The 18,182-nt window shown below is 43.3% G+C and overlaps 1 protein-coding gene across 3 annotated transcripts in view; it reads left to right on the plus strand.

Annotated features, from left to right (window-relative positions):
- The window catches only part of SERINC5 (serine incorporator 5), a 99,275-nt gene that overhangs the window by 68,761 nt on the left and 12,332 nt on the right, over nucleotides 1-18,182 (plus strand). For 2 of the 3 annotated variants that reach the window (XM_025892532.2, XM_025892672.2), the window contains 6 exons: nucleotides 49-227; nucleotides 737-819; nucleotides 2,736-2,829; nucleotides 8,038-8,249; nucleotides 10,806-10,901; nucleotides 14,504-14,630. In XM_025892532.2, coding sequence (XP_025748317.1) covers nucleotides 49-227; nucleotides 737-819; nucleotides 2,736-2,829; nucleotides 8,038-8,249; nucleotides 10,806-10,901; nucleotides 14,504-14,630 — 791 coding nt within the window. The remainder of the gene's footprint in view (nucleotides 1-48; nucleotides 228-736; nucleotides 820-2,735; nucleotides 2,830-8,037; nucleotides 8,250-10,805; nucleotides 10,902-14,503; nucleotides 14,631-18,182) is intronic. The other variant, XM_025892671.2, reaches the window with a different exon arrangement.

Consider the following 18,182-nt stretch of genomic DNA (forward strand, 5'->3'; position numbering starts at 1 on the left):
CTCTCTCTACCCAGTTTTAACAGATGACTTTTCTCTCTTTTTCCTCAGATTCCTTTTTACGAAGATATTTGTAAAGGCATTAAAGCTGGTGACACCTGTGAGAAGCTGGTGGGGTATTCAGCAGTGTACAGAGTCTGTTTTGGAATGGCCTGTTTCTTCTTCATCTTCTGCCTCCTGACCTTGAAAATCAACAGCAGCAAAGGGTGTAGAGCCCACATTCACAATGGGTAAGTCTTTGGTCTTCAGGGGTGGGGGTGGGCAGTTTGCCCTTTCCTGATATTTAGAACACTGTTCCTTCATCTCTTGTACTCATCAGACTGTCTAACTGCTCTTCCTCTAGTTGACATTGTTGACTCTGACTTTAGGGAAGGTGGGACTTGTCACCCCTCGGTGGCCTACACCCCTCGGTGGCCTAAGACCTAGAATCCTGTTTGTAACACTTAGTACCGCGATGAGAGTTGCAACAGAGACAAGAGTTTTTATTTCTTGTTAAGACCCGTCCCTACATCATCCCCCCACCCCAACAAAGTGGCGCTTTGTACAGAGGCCACGCTGAGTTGGTCTAATTATGGGAAAAGGCAGTCTCCAGTCACTTAATTACTCCACCTCGATTTGGAAGGAACAGTACCAACAGCAGAAACACGGGCTGATGTGCTTACCTTCTAAGAGCTCTTTTGTCCTTCCATGAATATCATTTAAATACATTTCCTCTTTTTTTTTATTTTTTTCCTTCCAGCTTTTGGTTCTTTAAACTTCTGCTGCTGGGGGCCATGTGCTCAGGAGCTTTCTTCATTCCAGATCAGGAGACCTTTCTGAATGGTACAAATGGGGTATTTGGGGTACCTGTTTATTTTGTTCTTACCCATTTTGTAAAATTGTTGCAAACTGTAGTCCAGGGTGCCTTTGATATTTGGATTAGTGATTTCTTGTGGTTTAATAAAAAATTCCCTTCTTACCTGCCCACACTTCATCCACCGTCTCCTCTCCCTCTCCCCTCCTCTCCCCCCTCCCCCACTTCTTGATCTCTCCCCTATTCCCTCTCTTTCTGGCTGGGTGTTACCCTGCAGCCTGGAGAATTCAAATGGTAACTTTAAGGCTATTGGCCTGAAGGGAAAATGGGGCACTTAAAATTTGTTTGAAAACCAGTTTAGCATGTCAGTGTGACACCATCAGCCATGTTTGAATAGGCCCAGGGAGGCCTTGCTCTTTCCCAGCACTGCCCAGGAACTCCACCTACACCCGAAACCAACACCGGGTTTTTGAGCAGCTTCAAATCTGCGTGCAGCTAAAGTGAGATCGAGAGGCTTATCTTACTTGTCTAAACTTATCTTACGTGAAACTATACCATTGAATTATGTTTCTTTTTCACCAAATTTACCAAAATTAATTTAATTTGAAGCCTTTAATCATATCTGAAACGGGGGCCTTTTTTCATAAGAGCCAGGGAGGGAAAAAAGCCTGAATTTCAGTGGCTCAAAACATTGTTTTAACCCAAATGAATTCATTTTTCTAGTTCAGGTAGTAAAAACATTCACGCTGTGTCGGTCCATAACGAGCAGCCCACAGTTCCTCAAATGGTCACTAGGGTCCAGCTAATATTTAGGGTCATACTAGTTTTTTTTTTTTTTTTTTAAAGATTTTATTTATTTGACAGAGAGGGAGAGAGAGAGAGGGCACAAGCAGGGGGAGCAGCAGGCAGAGGGAGAAGCAGGCTCTTCACTGAGCTGGGAGCCCGAGACGTTGGACTTGATCCCAGGACCCTGAGATTGTGACCTGAGCCAAAGGCAGACACTTAATCAACTGAGCCACCCAGGCACCCCTACGGTCATACTAGTTTTATGTAGTCCTTAAGGGAGTTATATCTAAGTCTTGGTTTTTCCCAAAATGCTGTTAACTAGCTTTCTGTTCCCCACAGATATACTTTTATGTATGAAAACGGTAGATTTAGGGGGCGCCTGGGTGGCTCAGTCGTTAAGCATCTGCCTTTGGCTCAGGTCATGATCCCAGGGTCCTGGGATGGAGCCCCACATCGTGCTCCCTGCTCAGCGGGAAGCCTGCTTCTCCCTCTCCCACTCCCCCTGCTGGTGTTCCCTCTCCTGCTGTGTCTCTCTCTGTCAAATAAATGAAATTTAAAAAAAGGAAAGAAAATGGTAGATTTAGGATGGGAAGGGGCCTAGCAGTCCTCTAGTGCATCTTAGTCATTTTTATAGACAAGCTGTAACCCAGAGGAGTGACATGGCTCTTTCAAAGTTAGAGCTTCCTTGTGGTAGAGAAGTGGATCTGAGTTGCTTGGCCCCCAATGTGAACCTCATTTCCCTAGTAGTCTCTGGTGGCTCCCTAGACAATACAATCTGAACCTTTTTCCCTCTTAATATGTGTTTTTACTTTTAAATTGTGGGTCATTGTTGATTCTGTGAATGGCTGCATCTGTTAGGCTGCCTGGCAGGTACAGTGTGGAGGTTAAGCTCAGGTGCTCCCAAGCCACACTCCTTGTGCTCACATCCCAGCTACGTCCTTTACTGGCTATGGGACTTTGTTCCATTTACATAGATTCTCAATTTTTCTCATCTGTAAAGTGGGCATAATAGTGGCACCCATCCTATGGGATTGGCTGGAAATTGAATGTGTTGCAGGTACACTAAGAATTCATTAAGATGAATTATAGCCATTATTCTCCTTTGAGCTCAACACTGGAACAATCATCTCATCTCCTTTTGGATGGTCTTCTTTTGCAGCCTGGCGCTATGTGGGAGCCATCGGGGGCTTCATCTTTATAGGCATCCAGCTCATCCTGCTCGTGGAGTTTGCACATAAATGGAACAAGAACTGGTATGTGCATTTTGGGAAAGTTTTCAAGTGAACTCACCCGGTGCTCAGAGAAACTGCCCGCAGGATGGTGTTGATAGAAGCTCGACTCCGAGTTGGCCTGGCCGGGACCAGCGGCCTGCTCACGCCTCAGACAGCTTGCCGGCACTTTCCCTGCACTCCTGCTCTTTGAACCTTTTCATTCACTCCTCTCCCATGCTGTTTTTCTCTCCTTTCTACCTTTCCTTCTTCCATTTCGTTTCTCTTCACTTTTTGGCTTTTTCCCATGCTGTCTCGTTTGGGCTCTGAGTCGGCTGCTGTTGTGATTTAGCCACACGCAGACCCATTGCTGGCACTTCTCGGCCCTGGCTCCCTGGTTGGGATGGTGGGTGCCTGAAAACTTGGGCAGGCTTTATCGTAGGCTTCCATCCTTAGGAGATTTAAAGAAAGAAAACACTTTGGAGCTGAAAATACACTTCCTGCAAAGAATATGTGATAGGATAGTTCTTTACTTAAATTTTTATTGGTTCCTAGTCAACCTGCCTAAGAGTATAAGGACCCCTTCATTAGGAAGGTCTCTTGTGCTACCTTAGAGAGCCATCCTGAATTTAAAGATACACAGTCTTTCTAACTGCCTTGAACATGGAATTCACATCCTAGGATAAGTGGGAAATGCCAAATATTAATAGCTACTTTTATTTCTATTTATTTTGTTGCTGAGCCACATCAAGGGAAGGGCAACTAGATGAGAGTCAGCCCCTTAAATGCTAAGGCCGGGTGGGCTCTCTTTGTGACTCCAGGCAAGGCACTTTGCTGTTTGCTGTCCTACTTTGCGTATAAAATATGAATGAAGGGGCGCCGGGGTAGCTCAGTCGGTTAAGCATCTGACTTCGGCTTAGGTCCTGGGACAGAGTGCATGAGCATCAGGTTCCCTGCTCAGCAGGGAGTCTGCTTCTCCTTCTCCCCCTGCCCTGTGTGCAGCTCCCCGCCTTGTGCTCTGTCTCAAATAAATAAATGAGATCTTTTAAAAATATATGAATGAAAATACCTATTGTACCTAGTAAAGATTTTTGTTATTTTGTAGACTTTATATGTATCATGTTATATTATACTGTTTTGGAAAAAAAATCAGAAATAATGTATGAATTTGAAATTTTTTTTTATCTTGGACAAAACAAAATATATGGTCCAAATTCTTTGAAAATACTTTTTTTTAAGATTTTTAAAAATATATTTGACAAAGAGAGAGCCCAAGCAGGGAGAGTGGCAGAGGGAGAGGGAGAAACAGGCTCCCTGCTGGGAGGACCCCTTGAAAATACTTCTCATTCTTTTCATTCTGATTACATTCCTCAGCTTGGTAGTAGTAGTAGTTTCATTTGGGTTTTGGTTTTGTTTCTTTAGAGAACAAATCAAGAGGTGTGTGAGTGAAAGGCTAGTGTTATCGTTTTATAATTGGTAAATATTGGAGTAAGTACCCAAATACTTAGAGTCAGTTTTTAAAATGTTTACAGCACATTGTAGAGTCACATAGGTAGCACTACAGAAATTTATTTTGTCTAATAAAAAATCATCTTAAGTTCTAAAATTTTCACATGTATACTTCAAAACAGGGAATTTTTAAAATAATGACATCTTCAGTACTGAGTGCTTGATTTGCCCATTAAGTAGTATGTTCTCTTGAGAATACTTGTACTTCTTCAGCTCTGATTTGATTGTTTTGATTGATTCTGAAGCCATTTTCTGGGACTAATTGTTGATGCCAAGTTTTAACAGGCATTTTGGAAGAGTTTGGTGGCTATAAAAACCTTCCAGAAACCACTCAATAAGAGCGGCTTAAGAGCTTTGCAACAAATGATGTTGTTGTTGTCTCAGCGTTGAGGCTAATATCCCAACAAAATCCCTTTTGTCAACATATTCATAGTTGATTTGTCTGCCTAAAATTAGGATTAAGCTAGGAAGCTCACTAATAATGTACTTTCAGGTAAATTAACTTACTAGTTTTTTTGGGGGGGCATCTTTTTTTAACAAAGACTGTTGCTTCCAAGGTTAGTCTAGAAAATATAATACATCACTCCTAATGGAACAACCAAAGTACTTTTTCTTCCCCTTTCTTCTCTGTTTTCTCTCTTCTCTTTTCTTAAGATTTTCTTTATTTGTCAGAGAGAGATAGCACAAGTAGACAGAGCGGCAGGCAGAGGGCGAGGGAGAAGCAGGCTCCCCGCTGAGCAAGGAGCCCAGTGTGGGACTCGATCCCAAGACTCTGGGATCAAGACCTGAGCCAAAGGCAGACGCTTAACTGACTGAGCCACCCAAGCATCCCTGTTTTCTCTTTTCAGTAAACATCTTGAGAAGGAAAAGATCCCAATGGTAGTAGGACGGAGGCCCTGGGCCCAGAAACCAGGAGGCTCCGGGTGTTCATGTCCCTGCTTCTCTAGTTTACAGTTTTCTTTTAGGCATATTACTTGGCCTCTCTGACCTCACTTTTCACACCTGCAAAATAATATGGTTGCATTAGATGTTTAACGTGTTTTTTTCTTTCTACCTTGAATTTTGTGATTTGAAGTGACAACTCTTAAAAATGAAATAGCAAAAAGTAGAAGGTACATTCTGGTGTTTCTCACAAAGACCCATCTTCTAAATGTGCTAGATTTGTAATTTCCATTGTGGTTGGGTTCTCCTGAATCCTGAGCCCAAGTGCAGCTGACTCCCAACCCGGCTCCTGCTTACTGGGTTGGTGCTCTGCCCATTGTCTAACCCTTTTCTCATCTCCTTCCAAGTGCTTCTTCCCATTTAGCATTTATTTACATTCTGGGGGAGTATTAAGTGTGTGCCAGACGGTGTGGTGGTAGGCACCGAGAGTATAAAGAAAAATAAATCATGGCTAAGTGCCACCTAAGTGGTGGGACGTCTGCAAGAGCAAGCTGTCACCGAGGAGGAAGCCACGGGAATGGCAGCCATTTTGCTACCATTGCTGCACAAAGTTAGTTTTAACCACTGACAGTCCTCGCAGCAATATTCATTAGGCACATACTATCTTCCAGGCACTCAACGGCAGGAGAAGAGTAGTGAACACAGTGATGTCCTGCTCGGTGGAGCTTACCTTCTCCTTTTGGGGAGGGCAGGGAGCATGGGTAGATCATCAGTTTATGATCAAGCAAATAAGTAACAGGCTTGATGGTGAAACGACTGGAGGAAAAGAAAGCAGGGTGTGGGCTTTGGGGAGAGCAGGGCAGGGAAAGGCTTCACGATCAGGTGTGAGGGAGTTAACTGTGACCAGAAGGAAGAGGGACAGATGGAGGCAGGACTCCGCTTGTTGAGGGGCAAACGGGCATCCTCTGTGCTGCACCCCAGTGCTGAGGGGTGGGCACCAGAGGAGAGAGAGGAGATGGCATTGGGTCAGATCATGGTGGGCTTCTGGGGCCGTTGTGTGAGATGGAAGGGCATTACTGGGGTTTGAAACTAGAAGAACATGATAGGATGTATATTTTAATTACAGAATAGATGAGAGGGGGAGAGAGTTGCAAGCAAGGAGACCTGTGGGAGATAATCCAGGTGAAAGATGACTGTAACTCGAACGATGATAGCAGCAGTTAGGTTCTGGCATGTTCCAGAGTTGGAACTCGTAGACTTCACTGATGGTGATGAGGACGTGGGCGGGGGGGGGGGGGGGGGAGAGCCAGGAGAGAAAAATTGCAGTCAGGAGTTGTTTTCTTTTTGTAAAAACTCCTCTTCTCAGGACACCTGGGTGGCTCAGTTGGTTCAGCGTCTGACTCGTGGTTTCAGCTCCGGTCATGATCTCAGGGTCGTGGGATCAAACCTCACCTTGGGCTCTGCACCCAGGGCAGACTCTGCTTGTCCCTCTCCCTCTGCTCCTCCCCCTGCTTGCGTGTGTTCTCTCTCTCTCTCTCTTTCTCAAATAAATAAATAAAATCTTAAAAAAGAGAGAGAAAGAAAGTGCTTCATATGCTAACAAGAGCCCAAAAGACCAGTGGAGAAACAGTCACACCCCACCCACACTGGTCAGCCGTGTTCACCTTTTCCTACACGATGCGTTCTGTTTCTCTGTCATTGATTACCATTTGGCTTTCAGAAATTTTTTTTTTTTTTCATTTCTCGAGTCTCATTTTCTGTCATTTCCTTTGCGTGCCTTTTACGTTAGACTAATTCTGTGGTCATGGAGTGCCTGGCTTGGTTTCAGGAATATGAGGATTATTATCATTTCTGTCTTTCCTCCCTGTTTGTCTCTGCCTGCAATAACTTTTTCACAATTAAAACATTTTAGCTGAGTTGCCTGAATACTTTCCAGTTTTGTGAAAACATTAAGCAAGTTGCTTTCTCTGTGAAGGTTTGTTAGAATGTGGTTACAGTGGGGCCGTTTAATCATAAGGCAGATGACAGTGATTCACTCCGTGCTCCCTCTGGTTCTGTCCTCTTTGTTTAGTGGTTTCAAACATTCTTTTTTGTTGTTGTTCTGAATAATTTCGGTTGGTTGTTAAACCACCACTTATTTCTCCCATCCCTTTATTAATAAGTATATAAAGTAGAAAGCAAATTACTCTCTTTAAGTTTCTTATTATAAATCCTGTTACAGTTTTTACTCATTGCCCAGCTGATTTTATTCTCTTTACACTCTCCCTCCATCCCACGTGGCATTGTTCTGGAGAAGCAGTGTACCACTGAGGACGCCCCTTTGCCGTGGACGGACGAAGGGGCTGCGGTCCGCCAGTGTCTCTCTGAGTGAAGGTCGCTTGCTGCTTCTCTCCCCAAAGAGAAGCTGCGGCAGCACCTCTGGTAGGATGCAGTGGCACGTCCGGGCTCTGTGTTGAGCAGGAAAACGTGAAGAGAACCCCATCTAAGAGCCATTTTTTTTTTTTTTTTTTAAGACTTGCCAAAGCTGACCCCAGGGTAATTCCTATTCAGAATGGGGAGAGTAGAGTCAAGTCTGTGGATGTGCATTTTAGTTGATGCGTACACATAAAAACAGAATGGTTTAGTGTTTAGAAAACATTCTGAGCCTGAACCAGAGCTGTTCAGCATATTTTACGTGTACCTTCTGGCTTCGCTGGAGCATGATGGTGGCAAAAGGGTAGGTCTTGTGGACGACTGGGTTTCTAATGGCCTGGGGCCTGAGAGCCCCGTGAATGCCTGAGGGGTGGTAAATGTGGTCAGGGAATGGGGGCTTTGTTGACTTGTCTTCTCTCCTCTCCCTCTTACCCGCTTGTGGAGAAACAGGACTGCAGGCACGGCCACCAACAAGCTGTGGTACGCCGCTCTGGCCCTCGTGACACTCATCATGTACTCCATTGCTGCCGGAGGCCTGATTCTGATGGCGGTGTTTTATACACAGAAGGACGGCTGCCTGGAAAACAAAATTCTCCTGGGGCTGAACGGGGGCCTGTGTCTGCTCATTTCAGTGGTGGCCATCTCACCGTGCGTCCAAAATCGTAAGCACGTCTTTCCCCCTTCCTCCTTATTTATGTTTTGTTGTGTGTAAATTTGAGCAAAGCCTCGTGTTTTCAGTTGTGTTTTTAGATTATGGTCTTTCCTTAATTTACCATGCATGGGTCGTCTGTAGGAAGGGTGGGACTGCAGTCTCCTCTTCAAATCCCATACTTGGGCAGAATGTGATCGTTGGCATGCCTCAGGTCAAGAAAGATCGGAACATAGTGAAGTCAGTAAATAGGAAGACAGATGTTACCATTATTATTTTTTTTTAAAGATTTTATTTATTTATTAGAGGGAGAGACAGGGATAGTGACAGAGCGTACAGCACAAGCAGGTTAGAGAGGGAGAAGCGGGTTCCCAGCTGAGCAGGGAGCCCAATGTGGGGCTTGATCCCAGGACCCTGGGATCATGATCTGAGCTAAAGGTAGACACTTAACCGACTGAGCCACCCGCGCCCCAGATGTTACCATTATTAAATAATGTACTACAAGGAGCCTTTAAGTGGAAGATGCCTTGAGTGTATATTAATAACTATAATCCCTGTGTAAAACTTGAATGAGAAGGCTCCAGAAGGAGCTCTTTCTGGGCTCATCTTTCACCCAAGGCCTCTGGGTCAGAAATCGGGAGCCATGTGGTCTAGGAGTCAGGAAGCAGGAAATCCAATCTGGCTGAGCCAGTAGCTGGCCCCACGAGCTAACCTTCCTCAGACCTCAGTCCTTTCTCAGCAAAGCCAACAGAAATCTGTAAACCTTCCTGGCTCAAGGCTGTTTCAAAGGCAAATAGAAGAGGGGTGCCCGGCTGGCTCAGTCAGTAGAGCATGTGACTCCTGATCTTGGTCATGAATTCGAGCCTCACGTTGGGCATAGAGATTACTTAAAAACAAACAAAAACCCACAGAGGCAAAAAGGAAGGGATAATGGGATTTGAAAGTGCTTTAGAAAGTACAGGCCTGACTTATCTTTTATAAACAACTTCTGATGTCTTAAGCCAGAATAACATCTTTGGCTACAGAAAGAAGTTGTCAGGGGCGCCTGGGTGGCTCAGTCGTTAAGTGTCTGCCTTCGGCTCAGGTCATGATCCCAGGGTCCTGGAATCGAGGCCCCGCATCGGGCTCCCTGCTCAGCAGGGAGCCTGCTTCTCTCTCTCCCACTCCCCCTGCTTGTGTTCTCTCTCTCGCTGTGTCTCTTTGTCAAATAAATAAATAAAATCTTTTAAAAATAATAAAATAGTTGTAATATTTTGAAATATTTGGTTTAATGCCATTAGTTGCTAAAGTGAGTCTTATTCCCATGCCAAAGAGCAACATTATAAAAGACTATTTCTGTACCTTTATTGGTTAGTACAATTTATTTTATTTTTATTTATTTAATTTTTTAAAGATTTTATTTATTTGAGAGAGAGAAGGCTGAGCATGAGTGGGCGGCAGAGGCAGAGGGAGAGGGAGAAGCAGACTCCCCGCTGAGCAGGGAGCCCAATGTGGGGCTTGATCCCAGGACCCTGAGATAATGACCTGGGCCAAAGGCAGAGGCTTAACTGACTGAGCCACCCAGGCTCCCCTGGTCAGTACAGTTTAGTAATTAAAACTTGAAACAAATTTAATCAGAGGGAAGACTGGATGAACTAATAAATCCTTTCATGTAGGGAGGTGGTTAAAAATTCCACCAAAAAATGATAAATCCTTTTTGTCATATCCTGGTTACTCTGAATGATTGAAACAGTTTAATTTAAATATTATAACATATTAAAGCTCTTCCCTCAATGAATGCTGAGCGCCAGTGCCGCCTTCTTTACCTGAATTGGTATTCCCAAAGGTGGTTTTTTTTTGGGGGGGGGTTTGTTTGTTTGTTTTTGTCTATTGACAGGTCGAGCTTTTTTCCACTGTCATGGACTTTAAGTGTCTGATGGCTTTGTAGAATCTGGAATCCATGCCCAAGGAAATCTGTCTCCCATTTACCTCACTAAGCTATGTAGGTCTCACAAATAATGATGGTGAATTTTCTTCTGAGGTCTTAAGATTTAAGAGCTCGTGTTAATGACCCTCAGGAGGACTAAGCAGTATGTTTAAGTACAGTTGTTATTAAAACAAATTTTTTTTTTAGGATTTTATTTATTTATTTGACAGAGACCCAGTGAGAGAGGGAACACAAGCAAGGGGAGTGGGAGAGGGAGAAGCAGCCTCCCCACTGAGCAGGGAGCCCGATGCGGGGCTTGATCCCAGGACCCTGGGATCATGATCTGAGCTGAAGGCAGACTCTTAACGACTCAGCCGCCTAGGCGCCCCTAAGTATAGTTGTTATGAAAATAACATGGTGGTAGAGCCCTCAGCAGAACCTGGCATCTCTAAAATAACATAGTTAGGCTTGGTGTATAATTCCATCCACTTCCCTGTCTTTTTAGTGTTGTTTGGAAAATGTGATATTGACCTCTTCTTCCCTTTAAAGATGGGGGTCCAAGTTTGAAGAGTATCATTTGGGGATGGGGACCTATTTTTTTTAGACTTTCTTATTTTTGAAATTTAGAACTCTGTGTTAAAATCTGTCACTTTGATTTTCTAGGACAGCCCCATTCTGGGTTGCTACAGTCAGGGCTCATAAGCTGCTACGTGATGTATCTCACTTTCTCAGCGCTGTCCAGCAAACCCGTAGAAGTAGGTAAGCCAGCCTGCCTTCTTAGGGAGCGTGGGTTTGAATATTTTCATTGTAGAGGAAGGAATATGTCTCTACTGAGCTGTTGATTAGGATGTCAAAGATGTAATAATTCAAAATAGATGATCTAGATTTTTCACTGAATAATGTCCTTAACGTGGGATACGAAAATGAAAATTTCTTCTTCTGAGTCTTCCCGCTGTGTGGGAAAGACAGGAACAAAGATGGGCTGTTGAGTATGCTTTGGGGCTAATCTGCATTTTCCTGCTCTGTGTTTTCAAGGAACATTATTGTGTTTTGCTTATTTTGCGTTGTCTTTTTCGTTGGTTACTAATTTCCTTTTCTTCAGGTGGTCATCTCTCTGACTGTAAGAGAGGGTGGGAGGAACGTGGAAGTGGGAAGCGTGGGAAGCAGGAGACAGGATTTGAGCCCAGCTCTAACGTTGGCTAACTGTGTGACCTTGAACTGCTCTTCTTAAATGTTTATTTACAGAGACAACACAACATGTGTGAGCTTGGGAGTCAGACCGCCTGTGTTTATAGCTTGGTTCTGCCACTCCATTAACTTGTAGAAGGTTATTTACCTCTCTCTGCCTAGATACCTTGTCTTTAAAATAAGGATTTTAATTATTATTCTAACAAGGTAATTAAGTAAGATCCCTATTTTATAGGGTGGTTTTTAAAGAATTCAATGAGTGTGTGTGTGTGTGTGTGTGTGTGTGTGTGTGTGTGTATGTTCCTGGCATGTCGTAGGTACTCTATAAGGGTTAGCTATTGTTACTGTAGTGGTTGTAATGATTGAGAACTATAAGAGCCCTATTATATTATACATTGTTATTATCTGAGCCCCTTGCCAGTAAAAGACCAAAAGACCATTTCTTATTTTGATTTCTGAACCCATTATATTTCATCATCTATATCACTTTTGTGATATATAAATGTGTATATAAATGTATACACACATATATACACATTAAGTATATATGAATGTATGTATGTTTGGGTACATTTGATCTTGTATAAATCAAGTTAAATAAATGTGCTATCTTTTCTCTAGAATAGAAAATTGAAGTTGTTTTCCTTTTTTAAATGTAGAAAGTAAATGCAAAGATAATTTTGAAGGTTTTATATACATGTATTGTGTGTATGAGTCTTGTCTTTATAGCTATTTATAGGGCAAAGTGATCTAATTGTAGGTCTTATATTAAGTACAGTCTATCCTGGATTTAATTTTTTTTTTTTTAAATAGCTCTGTCTTGACTCTAAGTTTATTTAGGTCTAGTTTCTTTAAGACTTTCTTTTACGACTATTAATTTTTGGTTTTAATGTAATGAGGTTTTTGGTTACAGTGTTTTTCTCTTAAATGGCAGGGATCACTTACAAATAGAAGACTTCCTTTTAATTTCAGGTGATACTACTTAAATAGAAAAGTTCATATTTTGGTCAGTTAAAAAGATTTTTTTTTCATTGGCCTAAGAATAGAGATTCCTTACACCACAGCACACACAACTATTTTTGCTATCTCAAATGTGAGTGCCAGTAATAATTGTAGTCTATCTTCTAATACTTAGAATGTGCATGTTTGTAAAATGGGCTTTATTTTTATTTATTTATTTAGGGAGGGGGAGAGGGAAAAGGAGAGAGAATCCCAAGCAGGTTCCACGCCCAGCATGGAGCCTGGTGTCAAGCTTGATCTCACAACCTGGAGATCATGACGTGAGCCAAAATCAAGAGTCGGATGCTTAACCAACTGAGCCACCCAGGCACCCCACCTCTTGAAAGTTTTAAGAAATCTAGAAAACATCAGGATATTCCCAGGTCACACACTATTTTTTTTTAAACCTTTTTTCTTTTTTTTTAAGAGATTTCATTTTTAGGTAATCTCTACACCCAACGTGGGGCTTGAACTCACAACTCTTGAGAACAAGAGTTGCATTCTCCTTTGACTGAGCCAGCCAGGCTCCCCAGGATGTGTTTGTGATTAGTACTTACTTTTATTTTTTTAAAAGTGGGCTCCACACCCAATGTGGGGCTTGACCTCATGACCCTGAGAGATCAAGAGTCACTTGTTCTACCGACTGAGCCAGCCAGGTGACTGACCCACACACACTATTTTTTCCTACCACCTTTGCACAGGTAATTTTATTCTCTCCTGTGGGTTGTCAGCAATGTTCATAGACTGTAATTTGAAACACTCAGAAAGTACATACCTGAGTATTGTCACATTTTTTTACATCATGATTCAGTAATTATTAACCAGTTATACCTATTAGACACAGTGGACAAAATGATGCATCTGTACTGTTCCCTTGTAAACAGGGCTTTTGTGCACAATAGTAACAGATGGAATTAATGCATACTACAGTATCATTGAGGAAAGAACTTCTCTTTAACTCTTCTATTTATAAATAAACTGATGTTTTTTAGCACTGTAGATTTAGTACATTTACAGACCTGATCAACAAAAAGAAACAGGACATATATGTTTTTTAAAAGAAAATGTAGAGGGGTGGTGCCTGGCTGGTTCAGTTGGTAGAGCATGTGACTCTTGATCTCGGGGTTGTGAGTTCAAGCCCTGTGTTAGATATAGAAATTACTTAAAAGTAAATTTTTTTTTTAAGATTTTTATTTACTTGTTTGAGAGAGAGAGTGAGGAGAGAGAGAAAACATGAGCTGAGGGGGGTGAGGGGAGGGAGAAGCAGACTCCCCAGCTGAGCAGGGAGCCTGATGTGGGGCTCAATCCTGGGACTCCAGGATCATGACCTGAGTCGAAGGCAGACGCTTAACTAACTGAGCCACCCAGGCATCCCCTTAAAAATAAAATCTTAAAAAAAGAAAAAAAGAAAGAAAGAAAGTGTAGAGAAAGGGACCATTATGGAAGACCCTTCCTGGGAAAGGAGGTAAGAAGTAAGCAAAGGATAATAGCATCACGACCACCCTATTACTGACAGTAAAGGGACTTCGCGTGTGGGTGGAGGCTTTGGACTAGGTGGCTCTTGCACAGCCAGTACGTATTTGGTTGTTGAGTAGCCTCGACACACTTCCAGAGAGGATAGACACGGTGGAAACTCAAGAATGTCTGCATACTACCTCTGTTTAGAGCCTGCTAAGTCAACTGAAAAATAGATAAGAGTTTTACTTTTTACTAGTGTCAGAAGAGTACTGAAAAGAGCGAGACTCTTACTGTATCATGGCACAGAGGAACCCTTTGGCACTCAGTTGGAATCTGAGGGTCTTGTTCGAAGAGGCTGCTTAGGTGGGAGGGGTGCTTTTTTTTTTAAAGATTTTATTTATTTATTTGATAGAAGAGTGCACACAAGCAGGGGCAGCGGCAGGCAGAGGGAGAGGGAGAAGCAGGAGCCTGATGCGGGACTTGATCCCAGGACGCTGGGATCATGACCTGAGCCCGAAGGCCAACTGAGCCACCCAGGCGCCCCAGGGGGTGCTTTGAAATAGCAGCAATCTAGTCTGACTTCAGTGGCACTGTAGAGTAGGAGTTTCCAATAATAAGCCTTCACTCTTCTAAGCTACCTGAATTTTCCCCAAATGAATGTCAGCTACAACAGGCTTCTCTAATTAACTGTGATTACTTTGTCTTTTCCTTGTAAGCTCTAGATGAGCATGGGAAGAATGTGACGATCTGTGTGCCAGACTTTGGTCAGGACCTGTACAGAGATGAAAACTTGGTTACTGGACTAGGTACCACTCTCTTGTTCATGTGCATCTTATATTCATGGTAAGTCTTAGGAGATACTTGAGGCCACCTTTGCAGACTTTAAAAGTACGGAGGAAATTTTAAGAAAGCTTTAGCAACAGCGAGACAGCAAAACAAATCCCACCTGAGGAAGAGGGAAAGTAGCTTGAAGGAAGAAGTATGTGTCACAGCATCGAACCTCAGTGTTCGGACTTCATTTTCCTTACTTGTATTTATATGGGTGACTATAATAGATCTATAGTACGTTGCAGCCCTTGAGGAAATGGTTGAATATTAGTCGCTAAAGCATTTTTGGAGGGCAAGGGAGTACAAAGTGGGGAAGAAATGGTTTGTGCCAGAATGTTTTGGCAGCTTTCTAATCCACGGGAAATGCCATTTGTTCTGCTGCTGATGGAAAGAGTACAAAGCAGTACATACACGGTCATTTTGTGCTTGGCCCAAGAAAGGCAGGAAACGCCCCTTTTCTTTTATGCTGAAACCCACAGTGCTGTTAAAGCAGGCTGTATTTCACATGCTCGTTCGTGGGGGGGTTGGTGCTGCCTTTATTTAGAATGTTTAAAAGATTGCCCAAGGGAGAAAAGTAACGGGTAGAAATGCTTAGTTACTGATTCTGAGTGTGCATTTCACTGATAATTAAGCTTCCCTTTGGCGGTGACCTTCTCACGTTTAGGTTTTACTTCTGTGTTTTACGTTTTCTTTGTTGTGTTTCAATGTATAAAAATTTCATCTTGTTATAGGTGTAATGTATTATGGTCTTCCCCTGGCGGAAACTGAAGAATCCTGGCGGTGTTAGCTTATAAAATAACATGTCTTTCTGTAGGCGCTGGTATTTTCTCTTACAGCTCTCACACTCCCTCCTGTTAGAAAGGGACCTACGGACAGACATTTTGGAGACACAGGAACTGGGTTTTTAGAGTGCTTGTTCAGCCACGTGTCAGGCCATGCCGTGCTTGCTTGGGTGCAGGTGGTTGTCCCAGTGAAGGTTCCGTAACATTGGTCCTCATCCTGTCCCCGACAGAGTGACAGATTCTCCTCACAGCGAAAAGGACCACAGGGACCATGTCTGGCCTTTCATTTGTAATTAATTCCATAGCTGTTCACTTCATACCTACTATACCCAAAGCAGTGGATGGGATTCGGGCCCAAGTCAGTGAATGTTGTCAGGAAAACCATAAAGCCACCCAAATTTTGAATGCTGATTCTCAGCTCTTCTTTCTCTGAGTAAGCTTTTCCTTCCTGAGTCTGTTTTTCTTGGGCTTCGGGGGCCAGGGAGGGGGGGAAACGGCAGCAGCACAGCTAATACCATCATTTATCCCTCAAGTTTTTTTCTGTATTGGCATGTAAAAAATATTGCAGATGATGTGAGGAGAAAGTAGATGACTAATGAGTGCTTGCCCCTGACGCCCCGTGTCACACCAGCGTTCCGGAGCTACCAGGTTCCGAGAGGGCTCCCCTGGTGTGGTTGCTGCTGCCCACCCCGTCCTCCCAGCAGGCACCGCGGTGTTGCACTTTAATCGCTAGCGTTCGGTAATGTCTGTTACTGGCATTTACACAGATTCCAGGTAGCTGCAGTCAGCTTTGAAAATTGTTATCTTTTTTAAAAGATTTTATTTATTTATTTGATGGAGTCAGAGACAGCGAGAGCAGGAACACAAGCAGGGGGGAGTGGGAGAGGGAGAAGCAGGCTTCCCGCTGAGCAGGGAGCACGATGTGGGGCTCGATCCCAGGACCCTGGGATCACGACCTGAGCCAAAGGCAGATGCTTAACGACTGAGCCACCCAGGCGCCTCATCCTTTTTTTTTTTTTTTAAAGGAATATCTAGAGGTTTTTTTTTTTAGATTTTATTTTTTTAAGCAATCTCTACCCCCAATATAGGGCTTGAACTCACAACCCCCAGATGAAGAGTTACATGCTCTTCTGACTGAGTCAGCTGGGCGCCCCAGGAATATCTAGAATTCTTGATAGCAATTGTAGGAAGCCTAAAGACTGCATAGTGTGAACATTACATGTTTTCCCTGAAAGTTCCAAAATTGCTTGGGTTTGAGGTTAACTTTTTTGTAAGGTCCTAGAAGGCTTACTGTGCTATCTTCTCACCTGCTCCTTTAGGGGGCTCTCATGCTGGCCTCCATCCTCAGTTTCTGGTTCTCTGTCCCAAGTCCTGCTTCTGGGGCACTTACTGTGAGTATGTTTTATCTTTGCTGCCTTAGCTTGAAGGAAGGGCTCAACCTAAACCTGCTCCCCAGCTTTACAGCTGAGGCCGTTCTTTCTCTAGACGCCTCTTCTGTTGTCCCCAGACATTACTGCTGTGAAGAAGTATCACATCTTGGACCCCATGCAGGGGTTCCCTAAAGGCTCTTTGTATAGGTCCATCCCCCTGACACCCCTTAGGCCCCAGCCTCCACTAACTATTTCTTAATTCCCTTCTTGGTCTCTAGATTTTGATTGAAATTGTTATTTTGTTGGCTTCAAGTTCAGACTGTCCAGCCAGGCAGGATCCTGGAGTCAGTCAGCTTCAATTCCCTCGTTGTACATAAAAAGGAAACTGAGGGGGGCACCTGGGTGGCTCAGATGGTTAAGCATCTGCCTTCGGCTCAGGTCATGATCCCAGGGTCCTGGGATCGAGTCCCGCATCGGGCTCCCTGCTCCTTGGGAGCCTGCTTCTCCCTCTGCTTATCTCTCTCTCTCTCTCCCTCTGTCTCTCATGAATAAATCAATAAAATCTTTAAAAAATTTTTTAAAAAAAGGAAACTGAGGGGCATAGAGCCCATTTCTGTGATTCTCCACCCCCAATCTCAGGAACCCTCTCCTTGTGTCTCCTTGGCTAGAGTGCTGGGAGAGACAGGTTCATAGTCGTTTTTCCCCCTGGGATTGTTTGGAGTAAGGTCCTTCATTGAGGTTCAAGGATAAGCTGGATGACTTGCCTCATTTTATTATTAGGAGGTATTTGTGCTATAAAATGGTCCTGGCCATTTCAGTTTTAACTATGCTTATGAGAAAAATAATTATTACTTAAATGTTTAGGAATTTGAATTTAAAATTGGAAAAACTAAGAATCCTTATTAAATGTCATCAAAATGAAACATTCTTGGCAATAGGGCAGACCGTGTAGAAATTAAGTACAAGGTTGGTAAGACAGAATTGGAGAGAAGATTGGCTTAAACTGAGAAGAGTTGGCAAATCACGGTTTCTATTCTTTTGGTGTGTTCTTTGTCTGCTACCTTTATTTAAGAAAGGAGGACAAGTTAAGAAAAAAAAATGGAGGAGGAGTATACAAGCTTTATTTTGAGAATCCTGCCGCTCCCTCACCTACCAACTAGAAATCTTCTGGTTTCTGCATTAAGGGGCATGTCAAGCCCTCCCCCCACTTCACATAGGACTGTCTTCTCCATTGGGAGCTAGGAGTCACCAGTTATACTTGGGAACATAACTGAACTTCACACAAAGGGTGGGAATAGTCATGAGATCTCCCAAGGGCCCTGTAAGTTGTCAGGGAGCAGAATCTGTGCTCTCCAACAGGAAAGTCTGGACATGTTCTCTAGAGATTTTCTTTGATCTAGGTGAGTTTGGTCAGT

This window comes from Callorhinus ursinus, unplaced genomic scaffold (genome assembly GCF_003265705.2).
Source record: "Callorhinus ursinus isolate GAN/ISIS: 27379988/994484 unplaced genomic scaffold, GSC_fseal_2.0 scaffold23, whole genome shotgun sequence".
NCBI lineage: Eukaryota > Metazoa > Chordata > Mammalia > Carnivora > Otariidae > Callorhinus > Callorhinus ursinus.